The sequence below is a fragment of the Toxorhynchites rutilus genome, chromosome 2, assembly GCF_029784135.1.
Source record: "Toxorhynchites rutilus septentrionalis strain SRP chromosome 2, ASM2978413v1, whole genome shotgun sequence".
Taxonomy (NCBI): Eukaryota; Metazoa; Arthropoda; class Insecta; order Diptera; family Culicidae; genus Toxorhynchites; species Toxorhynchites rutilus.
In genome coordinates this window covers 193339433-193352987 of record NC_073745.1, presented here as the reverse complement: position 1 = coordinate 193352987, position 13555 = coordinate 193339433, and the positions used below count along the sequence as shown (strand labels likewise).

Here is a 13555-nt window from a genome sequence, read left to right as displayed (position 1 = left end):
ATAATAAAATAACCACTCAAATGAAGCCAGATGAATATGCAAGCATACACACGAACACTTTCAGACTTTAACGCACTGATTCTCCATAGATACTACGAATATTAACCGTCAACGAATAGCGCATCTGGATCGGAAAATCGGGCTATCCTGCGACACGGAATTAAACAATGGAAAACTATATAATTCTTTGATGATTATCGTTATGCAGGGTTTTCCATTCGAGCTTCCGAAAGTATACAGCCCTGCGCTGACAACCGTTTGACAAAGCTGTCAACCAAAGCGTCATATCTTTAGTTGAATGTCTGCCATTTTACAATATGGATCGTTTTAGCATCGCACAACGTGTTAATTTTGTTAAATTATACTATAAAAATGATGAAAAACCGGCAAATGTTTTTCGAGCATTACGAACGGATTTTGGTCGTCATGGACGGCCTGCAGAGCACACAATCGCTAATGTAGTGCGTAAATTCGAACAAACTGGATCCGTAGTGGATATTGTGAAACCTGTGCATCATCGTAATGTGCGTTCGGCCGAAAATATTGCTGCTGTTGCTGCCAGTGTGGAGGATGACCCGAATGTTTCGATTCCACGGCGTGCTCAGCAATTGGGCTTGTCAAACACATCATTGTGGCGAATTTTGCATTTGGACTTGCACCTACATCCATATAAAGTCCAACTGGTACAAAAATTAGAGCGTGGTGACCATGGAATGCGTCGGGCATACGTCGATTGGGTGAACGAACAACAGCAGCAAAATGCTGAATTTTCGCATCAAATTTTCTTCAGCGATGAGGCACATTTTGAGCTCGGTGGCTATGTGTACACCCAAAATTTCTGTATATGGGGCTCAGAAAATCCACACGTGATTGTTGAGAGGCCATTGCATCCGCCAAAAGTCACTGTTTGGTGCGCATTATGGTCTGGTGGAATCATCGGGCCGTATTTCTTTGAAAATGAGGGCGGCGAGACGGTAACTGTGAATAGTGAGCGCTATAGCCGCATGTTAACCGATTTTTTTTGCCCCAAATAGAAGATATGGATACGGATGACATGTGGTTTCAGCAGGACGGCGCCACGTGCCACACAACACGACCGAACATGGCCATATTGCGAACGAAATTTGAGGGACGCATAATTTCGCGTTTTGGTGATGCCAATTGGCCGTCCAGATCATGCGATTTGAACCCGCTAGACTTTTTTTTGTGGGGTTATGCGAAAGACCGTGTCTATGCCAACTCTCCGCAAACTCTTGAACATTTGAAAGACAACATTCGTGAAGTTATGACCGAGATACCGCCCCATATGTGCCGAAAAGTCATCGAAAATTACCTGTTCCGGATCAAGGTGTGCGAGGAAGCCCTAGGTGGACATTTGAAGGATGTTGTATTTCACACATAATGGCATAAACCAAACTTTAATTTGAAATAAAAGTTTCATCGAAATTTGAATTCTAAGTGTGTTTTATTTCAATTTACTTACGGAATTTAAAGTTGGATAACCCTGTATAATTTTCAGTATTACATTTCGATTTTGCAATTCGTAAATAGTTTAAATAAAAAGTGGCGACAATTGGAACCAGTCCCACACATTTGTTTTGTGCTTTTCAAGAGTCATTCATTGGACGTGCAACTTAATTCGTTCCATTTTTTTACAAGAAAAACACGTTTATTTGATTAATATAATGAATAAATACATTATCCAACGCATTGATCATCGCCGAAAATGAGCCAGTTTTCAATACCAATGAGACGGGTGAACAAGAATTTCCCATCCGATATTTTAGAAATAGTTAAATAGTTTTAACTAGAACATAAACCTGAGGCGTTGATATTCCTGGTTTCTGTTCTAGTTAAAACTATAGCCGAGTGCTGACCAGGAATATCATCGCCTCATGTTTCCGTTCTAGTTAAAACTATGTGCGCATTCGCTCACTAAGCGATCGATCGTGAGTTCAAAAATCAGAACCCTCGATTGACGATCTTTGAGTTGTTATGGAATAACTACGTCCACGCAACAATCATCAGCGATGAAGATCGGTTCACGGTCGGTGTCCTGGCCTCTCTTCATTCATACAAGTTTGATTCTTGCTCTGCCCTGCAAGAATCGTCGCATCGGGCTATTGTGCTATTAATTATTGATCATATGAACTGTCTCCGGTGTCCGGTCTAACCGAAAAATGGAAATATCGCTCCACCTCAAATGTGCTGGGATTTCAGGAAATCAACAAAATAACCCGTGATTGCTCTGGTGTTGAATGGCTGTGCCCACTTTGCCATAATTCGAAAAATTCTGCTGACCAGAATTCACCGGCACTTCAATTAATCTCCGTTCGCCTTACTTCTGTTGTCCGACTCGTCATAGCACAAATAGATGTGAAGTATTGATTGGAACAGAATTTTGAACGACAGTCACGTTGACAGAAACATATCATCTAAAGAGACGAATGACCATCGGGTTAAAGTCCCTCAAAACCAAAAACTGAACATATCATCTATGTCCAATATACAGCTTTATGCGATTGAGCAATACGTTCCCAAGTAGAAGACTAGTGTGCCGTCCATCCATGGACCAATCGTGCTCTAAAACGATTTAAACCAATCAAAAGATTCAGTCTAAAAGAAGTTTCTAAGTATCGTTGTATTTTTTGGAGAAATCAATATGATGTTACGAACAGGAATTACAGAAGCTTCAACAAAGCCTTATATTTTGCTCACCAAAATCACATCCAAACAAATTTGCGAGTCAACGCAAAGGATTTGTGGAAATACATTGAAAGTCAGAGGAAAGAGTCTAGACCAGGGTTGCCACAATTAAATCTGTACCAGAGGGGTCAACAATCTTTCTCATCTGTACTTTTGCTCTCAAAATAGCGTTCATCGTATCATTGCTAAGCCCATTTCGAAGCTCTTTATACGGCATTTTGCTATAACGGCCTTCAATTAAGGCTCGTTTTCGATTTACAGCCTAAAATGTTTCGCTATAACGCCATAAAATAATGGGTTTCTATGATTCGAAATCGGGGTTTACAAAAAAAGTTAATGCCAAATGTCTTCAAATTACACAAAAAAAAAATTTCGTCAAAAACTCACTCTGAGAAAACGTATTCTTGGATGATTTTTCGGTTTTCAAAAAACTCAAACTTTGACGGCTATGCGACACTAGTAAATGAAGTCCGATTGAGCTGATATTTTGCATAATGTAGTTTTTCGTGGGAATGAACATTTTTAGGAAAGTCCCGTTTGAACATTCGAAGTTCATTCTTTCCCATACTTCCATGGACATTCTAATGTATTCATTCTGTGACCTTTGGCACATATTTAATGTAACATGAAGTTGTTTCATGTTATAATTTTATGTACAAATGTATGTAGTTTTTATGTATGTAGTTTTTATTTAAATAAAAAAAATGCATTTTGAATGATAAATCATGTTACATATTTAACAAATTTGGAATGCTATAAAGGTACTCGCATTAGTATTAGTTAGTATTAGGCGTGCAAAATAGCGCACGTACACTGCACGCTATTTTATACGTGTGAGTAGTTTTCGTGTACACTACAAAAAAAATCTAGATCATCTGTAGCGTTTGTCAAACCACGGTGAACTCAAACATTGATGCATGCAAACGTGCATGGTAGAGAGAGAGAGAGGAACGAATTCGTTTTGGGGTAAGTCACATCAAAATGCAATGAGGACAATGTTTAAAGGCGAATGAACTTCAATGTTTAAAGCCTCCTAAAAACAAAGAAAGAAAGAAGATGAGGACAATTTGACTAGGAAGAATGGAATGATATAGTCGAGTCGGTAGAGGGAGATAGCGACTAAACGCCCGACTGACTGTTCAGTCGTTTTGGCGGAGAAACTGTGCGAAGAGCCAAAAGTCATTTACCGACTGACTATGGATATAGTCAGTCGGTTAGTCAGCCAACTATCCTCAGTTGACTATGACTATGCTGGGCCCTGTTCCCATTGAATAATCCTGGAAACGCTTCTAACACAATGTTAATGCTGGTCAAATTGGAAAAGTTTCTGGGATTTAACACTGCCGCAGATTTGAGATTTCAAATCATCAAAATCGTATCTTTTTCTCGTTTGTTTGATCAGTTTCACGAAAAAACTGCGACAAATATCCTTTGGAATGATTGCCTTTCGCTGTCCATTGTTTTGATAATTTTGACGTGGGACTACGTCTAACCGGAGTATATGGGGGGTAAAATGAAAACCTAAACATAGAACATGCAGGAAAAAATGAAAGATTCCGAATGCTTATAACTCGAACATTTCTTACTGAATCGGAAAGATGTTTGCATCAATTGACACGTAATATTTCTACGCTTCTATTACAATTAATAAAATGTTATTTTTCATTAGATGATCAATTGATTAACTGTAAAATGTTAAGCGTTATTTAAATGCCCTAACTAGCTCGTTTTGATTGGCCCGATTTACGGTTTTCCCAACACAGCCATCAAAACCAAGCAACCTTGGGGAAATGGGGAAAAAAATTAATCAAAACAATGATTACTAAGATAAGGTAGTCCCACGTCAACCTTGCGGTTATATCATAGATATAACCCACCAATTTTCTTCTGCTGCTATTCCAACCTAAATTCTCGTCGCTTTTCAAATGATCTTCATATTTAATAGCATTAGACATTGAAATAACGTAAAATTCCTCGCAGATATTAGTGAGAATGATTAGATAAAAATATTTCAGCTCTTCATGTAGCATCATGAATTCAGGTTTTTCAGCCTGGAACAAACGACGCGAATTCTTTCAGACGATCCTTGTAAGGAATTTCATCCTTATGAAACTGATCAGTCATTGCATTATAAATGCTTTTATGATCAGCAGTACCAAGCGATACTGCGACGTAAATGTCGTCATGTTCCTCAATGTTACTTTGTGCAAATGTAAGAAATTTCACAGGCGGAAAAAAATTGTACCAATCTGTGCTTTTTGACGAAAATCTGTACTCGGTACCGTACAGAATCTGTACCAAAAATAACGAAAAAATCTGTACCATTCCAGATAAATCTGTACGTGTGGCTACACTGGTCTAGACTGCCCGTCGTGATGAAGCGTTGCAACGTCGGAGCATCGGTTCAACAGTGTCTTCGTTAGCGAATGTTTCAGTGACGATTAAGTTTCTGCATCAATCAGTAATGTTCCCTGCCTTTCATCTTTCGGAACCTCTCCTGCAATAAACGCTACGCATGTACAAGGTGCCTGATGTAAATTAAAGGAATTCTGGACTGCTGGACCCGACAGTATCCTTTCTGTCATTCTGAAGGAGTGCTCTGCTCTCGTTACCTTTGAGTATACTATTTCGTCGTTCTATCTTATTTGGAAATTTTCCGAGTGCATGGGAGAAGTCAGAAAAGATGTAAGAATTTATAGATGAGTAGTTGCCTACCTATGCGCCATCTCGAATCTTTTCGAAAATCTCACCCTGGATTTTATGTCTCATCCTTGCAACAATTACTTAGTTGAAGAACAACACGGATTTATGGCAAAACGATCAACTTCAATAACCTTTATACATCATGTATTGCTCGTAGATACTCTAGAAAGGCGACCGCAGATCGATGCAATATATACTGATTTTTCAACGGCTTTTGACAAAAGACCCATTCCAGCGTGACGTAACAACGTTTTGATTCACTTTAAACAGGTTTTTTTTCTCGTTTTCATGTATAAATCACAATATTTCCAAAATTCAGTTTTTCAAAAAACTCGCAAGAACATTTCAAAAATCGGCATTCATTTTGTGACATGAAAACATGCTCTGTGCGAAAAAACGGTCTCCGCGTTGTCACGTCACACAATCAAAAAGTTGTATCGAATAAGAATTTCACCATATTCTAGCAAGCTATATACTATTTTTTATGTTTTTTATTACTCTGAATACTTATGACTTTTCTCTGAGATTTCCAAATGGTCCATCCTATAGGGGAATGTGGTCCTAACGCGACCGGTGATCCTGAACCTACCCCTCTTTGTATCTCAGGAACGGTACTTGCTACCGAATTCAGTAGTGTCAAATAAAAGGTGTCATAACGCTGACAATTTGATAACATGGTGATTTTTTTCTGGCTCTTTTCATTCTCGTGTTTTGCGCCATTTTTCGGTTTCATTGCTTCAAAAACAGAGAAGAAATATTTTTGACCTACGCACTGAAAAGCAAGATTCGGTGGTGATTATTCATTTTATTTCAATTTAGATTCATTTCAGCCATTGAATGTCGTCAGTATATGGTAAGAAATTTGGAGTTTTGTATATTTACGATGGTTTCATCACGCGATTTGACCAAAGTCATATATAATCTTCGAAAATTTCAAGTTTGATAGTGCACACCGGTTATTGATACTATGGATAATTGGGATGAAATCGAAATCATATCAAATTGGCTGATATAATTGATTATGTAAGGGCCGATACGAGAAGGATTTGCTGTATTTTTAGCGCAAAACACCCTATTCATCGTTTACTTAGTTGAAAAAAATTAAAGTTACAATACTTATAACAAGCCATCCCTCGTAATATACATAGCACATTGTAAAATGATGATTTTGTAACCTTTTCAGCGCGGAAAAAATACTTGAATTCGGGAAATTTGAAGGAAAATTCGGATTTTTCTAACAAATTTAAACGAAGTTCATATTAAAAAAAAACAAAACATCCTCATTTTACTCGCTACGCCATCTGGTTGTAAATCCAACGTAAATTCGTCAATACCAAGGAAAGTGAAGTGGAAGGTAAAACGTAATGTCAGTATTGCCGTTCGGACGTATACCGTATGTTTGAATTTATTTACATAGATCGTATCCAAGCAACACTAAACATTGACTACAGTGTCGCCGGCATGGTTGATTGCCGTTATGAACCAGCACAAAAAACAAAGCTGCAAATTATGCGCCAGTGGCGGTACCACAATCAAGGCATTTCCTGAATAAATCAAATCACATTACCCGAGCCAGCTGGCGGAAGCATATGTATGAAGGTTACTAGGTTATTATTTTCAATGACAACTGTTTATTTATTATACTGCTTCAAATACCTTCGACGAAATCAAATGTAACCATACCAACATAAGTAATAATATAAACAAATCCAAACTTTTCGTATTGCCATTCCTCATACGTCTTTTTTAAATAGTGGGCCTGATTCTCGAATACACTACGAATACACTTCACGGTGGAAACGGTATGAAACGCATTCGCGATGACAACGGTACGGTGTCGACATCTGGATGCGAGATTAGTTTCCCACTAAATGTATCATTATAAAATCAAATTATCTTCAGATTAAATTTTGTATGAGATTATTTTATCACATGAAGAAAACAAAGTATTCCACTCACATTGAATACCAGTTTGATACGAAGAGATTAATTTTCATTAAAGATTTATTATTTGAAAAGTGCTCATTCTGCCTGAAAACTCATCATTATCTTCAACACTTCGCTAACTCGTAAAACGTAGTTCGTTTTACGTGCCGTGACGTGGCGTGCCGTTTATTTCGTTTCCACCGTGAAGTGTATTCGAGAATCAGGCCCAGTGTAAATTACGAGCCACCTGTTAACTCCACCATCTTGGTCAATACCATCTCCCCATCCACATGAAGACATCCAGATGCCACCTATCCATGAGTTTGCGAAGCATATTTTAACACGAACTTCTCTGTTCTGATTGCTGCGACGTCTACCGATGTACACAAACAACGTTTCGCACTGACATCTACAAATCGCATACAATTTGATTATTTTTGTTGAAACGGCGGTTTATTTGTCGTTTCTAGGGCATTGTAATTAGAATTGTTCAAAGTCTAGTAGAAATTTGTGTTGTGAGTTAAAATGTCGCTTTCAGATGAGATAGCACACTTTAAATTATGGGCGACAAAGCTTGGATGCCCGCTTGAGAAAATACCATCCGATGAAACACTCAAGAAGTAACATGGTTCTTGATGTTCGCAGAAATGATCTCATTATATCTGTTGTTTCAGGTACATCCGAGGTAAACAGAGTATCTTGTTCAAGAACATAACGGATGAAGTACGACCGCGTCAGGACACAGCAGCGATACGAAACAATGTCCTTGTCAGTAAAATAAAACAATACGAAAATTTGGGTGGAGTCTTGTCTGTAAAGAAGTGCAGATTATGAGTACAATTTCCGAGGAATTAACCGTGTATTGTTTCATTTGCAGAAAGACATTCAACGCTACGAGAAAATTGTTAAACTCAAAGCTAAATGTTCAGAAAGTAAAGCACGTATTATTAATTCTAAGAAACTGTTGGAATCTATAACATCCGATATAAAAGGGAGAAGTGAGTTTCTTTTACATGATGTCGACATGCATATTAAGACTTTTCTTTGTTTTTTTTTAAATCAATAATTATTTGTTCTATTGCCAGATATCCAGAAAGTTCAACTCCATGCTAAACTACGAGAGGTCAACGACAAGCTGGCATTGTTTCGGGCGGCCGACAAATCGTTAGCAAAAATGTCTGCAAAAGAAGTTGAAATCAAACAAACGATTGATCGACTGATGCCAGTGAAGATGATTCATTGTACCAAAGATAAAACGAATGCCAACGATGCAATCCAACTGTGTCTGCAATATCTTTATGATTTCTATTCTAAATTTCCCGAAAGAAAGCAAGACGGAAGCAGACAGGCTCAGCAAACACTTTGGTCTAACATGAAAGCCGAATTGAAAGACATTCCCAATTATCTACTTTGGACGGTTCTGATGGAAATGAAGGAGAAACAACTATTGGAGATTTCTGAAACAAATCGTAAGCAGAACGAACTCGAGCAGAAGGTAACTTTGTCGGATCAAGATGCGTTGCAAGTTAATATGGCTAAACTGTGCGGAAATCACATAAATTTATTCGTTGATTTAATTGCCACGAAACGTTCGGTTCAGATGACAAGGGATGATTATTTAGCAAAATATACAACATTTTCTCAAATGTTGGAGGCGAAAATGAATCTTTTGAATACAATGGATGATGAGTCGGAGGAAATTCTAGAAGACTATATGCTTGAATCAACGTCTAGAGATTACAATCAAGGTCAGTTAGAGTTTTTCAAAAAGGAGATCGAGAAAAAGAAACAGGAAATCAAAATGCAAACCCAAAAATTGGACAATCATGAACAATCACTGATTCATCTAAGAGAAATTTACAGCGAAATCGATTCCTATTCAGGACGAATTCAAGAGGAAATTCAGCAACTAAATCAGATAAAAGAAAAAATTACATATCTCAAAAGATTCAGTGGTTATACTGTTCATAATATGCGCCAAAAAACAGCTAACCAAACAATGAACATTAGTGAACAATCAATGAATTTGACAAAACTCGAGAACAATATGCTTTCAAATGTTCCGGTGTATTCACCAGCCACACCTCCACCGTATTGTGACGAACTAACAGCTTTGACTGGAATACCTTTAGTCAAATTTAATTACCCCTCAAAGATATCATTCCTTTCGATTTGTACTCACATCTCTTTGTCAACGAACAGCGAAATCGGTCCTTTGCTCTTGTTACTTCCAAACTGTTTCACGTCTGCTGAATGTTCTTTGCAGGAAGTTAGAGCCCTGATCAAATTTGATGAGCATGTTAGGGGCTATATGCGGGATCTTAAGCCAGAAATGGACGAAACTGCGGTAGATGATGAGCGTTACAAACAGCTGTGGATAGCCAACAACGAAAAGATATGCGAGCAACTGAATGAGATCGATGCCGTTTCGAGCAATACAAAACAGACCATCGAGAAGAGTCGCGTTTATTACAATTTTGTGTTGGCAAACGCGCTGCGAAAGTATGTTCCTCCCAAAAAATTGTTCAATGGAAGAAACTATCGGGAGTATGAGGGTGAATATATGATGTACTATCGGATGATCAACGGAAAGAAATGAACATGGGAATTGTATTTTATCAAATTTGTCCATTACCATTAATTGTCAGTATATTAATAAGTTATTAAATGTATGTTTTGTTGTAAATTTTTCGTTTATTCCAACTTTTTTCACATCCCATTATGAGACCAAATCTGCTCTAGAAAAAAGGATAGTTCGTCGAAACACTTCCATCCTTTCAATTCTGTTTGTCCATTTTATCGAGCGAAACCCTCTGATTTCGAATGCTCGATTTCTATAATAGTAAAATAGAGCTAACGAGTAAAATTCTTATCGTCTCGATTTCTATAATCGGGCCCAATATATAACGTTTGCATACTCTAAAAAATTCTGCTTCCTCGTATATAATGTGCTTGAAAGTGCTATTTGCTTGGAACTTGTTCCATTACTGATAACATACGGATGAGAGTGTTGCTGCATTCATACTACCTATAATTATGCAAAACACTAGCTGACCTGGCAAACTTCGCTCCGCCTAAAATGTTTTTTTTTTGTTATCAATACCTCCAAACATTAATGGTTTCTTGTTAAGCGAATATTCCAATTGCAGAACTGTGTATTGATTGATCTTCTAATTGACCCTTTACATTTTCCTTTTACTATAAAAAAAAGGAACTTTTTTACATCTCAAATCGGACGATTCCTTCCTCGAGCTTTGCGCTTACCCTTTTCACTTGATTAGTTCAAGGGATATGCAGAAATTTGTGTTTCATTTGTATGGCAGCCACACCCCTCCCCACAGCCCTTAGAGAGGGGGAGGAGTATCGAACCATCATAGAAACATTTATTGCTCCCAAAATCATCCCATACCAAATTTGGTTCCGTTTGCTTGATTAGTTCTTGAGTTATATGACCTCACCCCCTTAGAGGGGAGGGAGGACTGTCGAAACACCATAGAAACGTATCGTGCTCTCTAAAACCTCCACATTGCTTGATTAGGTCTCGAGTTATTCAGAAATTTGTGTTTCATTTGTATGACAGCACCTCTTGAGAAGGGGGAGGAGTGTCGTACCACAATAAAGAACATTTCTTGCTCCCTAAAACCTCCACATGCCAAATTTGGTTCCGTATGCTTTCTTAGTTCAGAAAATGAGTTATGCAGAAATTTGTGTTTCATTTGTATGGTAGACACCACCATCCCCTCCCCCTTGAAGAAAGGGGAGGGATGTCGAATCATATTAAAAACATTTCTTGCTCCCAAAAATTCAAAATTTGGTTCATTATGCTTTCTTAATTCTTGAGTTATGCAGAAATTTGTGTTTCCTTGTAAACACATAATATAGTGGTTTATTTCAAAGGTTCGGGTGGAGAAAGTGTAAGGTTTTCCTACTGGGATTTGAAAGCATACTTCCATGAAAGATACATTGTATTTAAATAAATGCAGTGTATGTCCGTATTCCAAAATTCTGGGTAATCTTCCATATCTGCACAAGCACGAAAAATGTTCCGTATGCTGCTGACACCTTCTTTGTCGAAGCACATTTTAATAAGGAGGGCTTCCTCTTCTTCGAGGGTGTGTAGTGAATGCGGATGAAATTGCATTGCCATTTCGCAATATCTTCAATTCTTGTATCGAGCTGTGTGTGAAATCAACATTAGGTATGAGTGATGTCCGTTCGTTGTGTTGCACTTTCTTACTCCTCGCTCGCAACTGTGGTTTCATTGCATTCCATCAGTGGAAAGAAACTATACTTCATTATTCTCCTTCCCTTGTCTTTCCCGACCGACTACGGACGAGGGGTGACGGCTACCTTTCATGAGCCCGTAATGACGGAAAAGAAATCGAATGGTCAGGGCTGTTCGTTAGAGGGCAATGACACTTAGGTAATGGAATTGAAATCTTATAAGTTGGGGGGAGAGGATTAAAGCACACGATACTTGCAGTCTAATGCTTTGATTTTCTGCGTGAGTAGGAGGGAAACTCGGTTCCCTAACCAGCTAGCATTTAGTTCCTTGCTGGGGCGATGCTGATTGTCCCTTCCGCAGACCCTCTTTCTGCCTTGTCTTTTCGATCTCCTGGCGTCCTCGACTGAATACAATAAGGAATAGGCCCTCTGGTCGGACCTTTTCTTTTGAATTTTTATGTGTCAACGACGTTCACAATTATACACAACGTGAACTTTTAACGAAACTTTACACGACGCACACTTCTACTTCCGGAGACGGTCACTAAGGGTGGGTTTAGACTAGGGATATATTCATGTGAAGAAATATGATGAGATTTTTAGAAATCGCATCAATCGTTTACACTAGCGTGAACTTCTATAATGAATATATTCATATTTGCGGTGAATTTATTCACCTGAAGTAGAACTGCATCCAACTTCAGTGATTTCTCACCAGTGAGAAAATCACAAGCGTTTACATATGCTGAATTTATTCAAGTTATATATACCTCGAATAAGTGTATCATATTTATTCTCACCCGTTTACACCTATTTTCAGGTGAATAAATCCATCTATAGCTATAGATCTCCCTAGTGTAAACCCGCCATAACAGAAAGAAAGCCTATATAAAACCAAGACGGGTCTATGGTACTAGGTGAGGCCGTTTCGTCACTAAGTTGGTTAGTGGAGCGGTATATGAAAACAGTACGGAAGAAAGCAGAAGGGGATTTTTTTCCTTGAAGTGTGAAAGAGACAGACTGATCACGAGCGAGCTTGGGCACAAGCGTATTGTGTTTTGTTTACAAACAAAACACAGTAGACTTCCAAGATGGCTGAAGAGTGGTTTTAGCAAGTTGACCCACCTTAGGATATACTTCTACGCGCCTTGCTTAAAACGGACAAAAAGGAACAATGCCGACAACCGATCATAATTATACCATATCCCTTTGTGCGACAGTAGTCACCCTATTCATGGACGGGACCTCTCATTTACTCAAACCAGTCCATTGTTGAGTACGCAGGGTCCCTCAGATGAGTTTGTGCGGAGCTTATAATGGGCCTGATTCTCGAATACACTTCACGGTGGAAACGGAGGGCCTGATTCTCGAATACACTACGAATACACTTCACGGTGGAAACGGTATGAAACGCATTCGCGATGACAACGGTACGGTGTCGACATCTGGATGCGAGATTAATTTCCCACCAAATCTATCATTAAGATATCAAATTATCTTCAGATTAAATTTTTGTATGAGATTATTATATCACATGAAGAAAACAAAGTTTTCCACTCACATTGAATACCAGTTTGATACGAAGAAGTTAATTTTCTTTAATGATTTTTTATTTGAAAAGTGCTCATTCTGCCTGAAAACTCATTATTATCATCGACACTTCACTAACTCGTAAAACGTAGTTCATAGGCTTGCCGTTTATTTCCTTTCCACCGTGATGTGTATTCGAGAATCAGGCCCAATTACTCTGTCAATTGGCGATCTAACGTACAAATCTACACCTAGGCGGCGCTGCGGTGAAAGTGATGATGGTTTTAAATTTTGCCATGTGAGCTTATGGAAGGTTTGTAGTTCTTTCCATAAATTACAATGTTATAATCATAAAAGATTATTTGATTGCGATGAGTTTGTAAGAAATTTAATTCTGCGCAATTTTATATATAACATGTTATTTATTTACCTCTTTCAGTAGTGAAAACTATAAAAATGTAAATAG

The 13555-nt window shown here is 38.2% G+C and overlaps 1 protein-coding gene across 1 annotated transcript; it reads left to right on the top strand.

Annotated features, from left to right (window-relative positions):
- Nucleotides 1-7741: 7741 nt before the first annotated feature.
- On the top strand, nt 7742-10021 carry LOC129769227 (augmin complex subunit dgt5). Its single transcript, XM_055771332.1, has 4 exons — nt 7742-7955; nt 8010-8148; nt 8213-8333; nt 8421-10021. Exons 1-4 carry the CDS (start codon nt 7861-7863, stop codon nt 9932-9934), a joined length of 1869 nt encoding a protein of 622 aa, XP_055627307.1. The 5' UTR covers nt 7742-7860; the 3' UTR covers nt 9935-10021.
- Nucleotides 10022-13555: the final 3534 nt, after the last annotated feature.

What these genes read in the sequence shown, in the direction of transcription:
- LOC129769227 (XM_055771332.1), top strand. Translation starts at nt 7,861, where the DNA reads ATGTCGCTTTCAGATGAGATAGCACACTTTAAATTATGGGCGACAAAG. An exon ending in TCCGATGAAACACTCAAGAA is followed by an intron (nt 7,956 to 8,009) that starts GTAACATGGTTC and finishes CTGTTGTTTCAG; the next exon opens with GTACATCCGAGGTAAACAGA. An exon ending in ATTTGGGTGGAGTCTTGTCT is followed by an intron (nt 8,149 to 8,212) that starts GTAAAGAAGTGC and finishes TTTCATTTGCAG; the next exon opens with AAAGACATTCAACGCTACGA.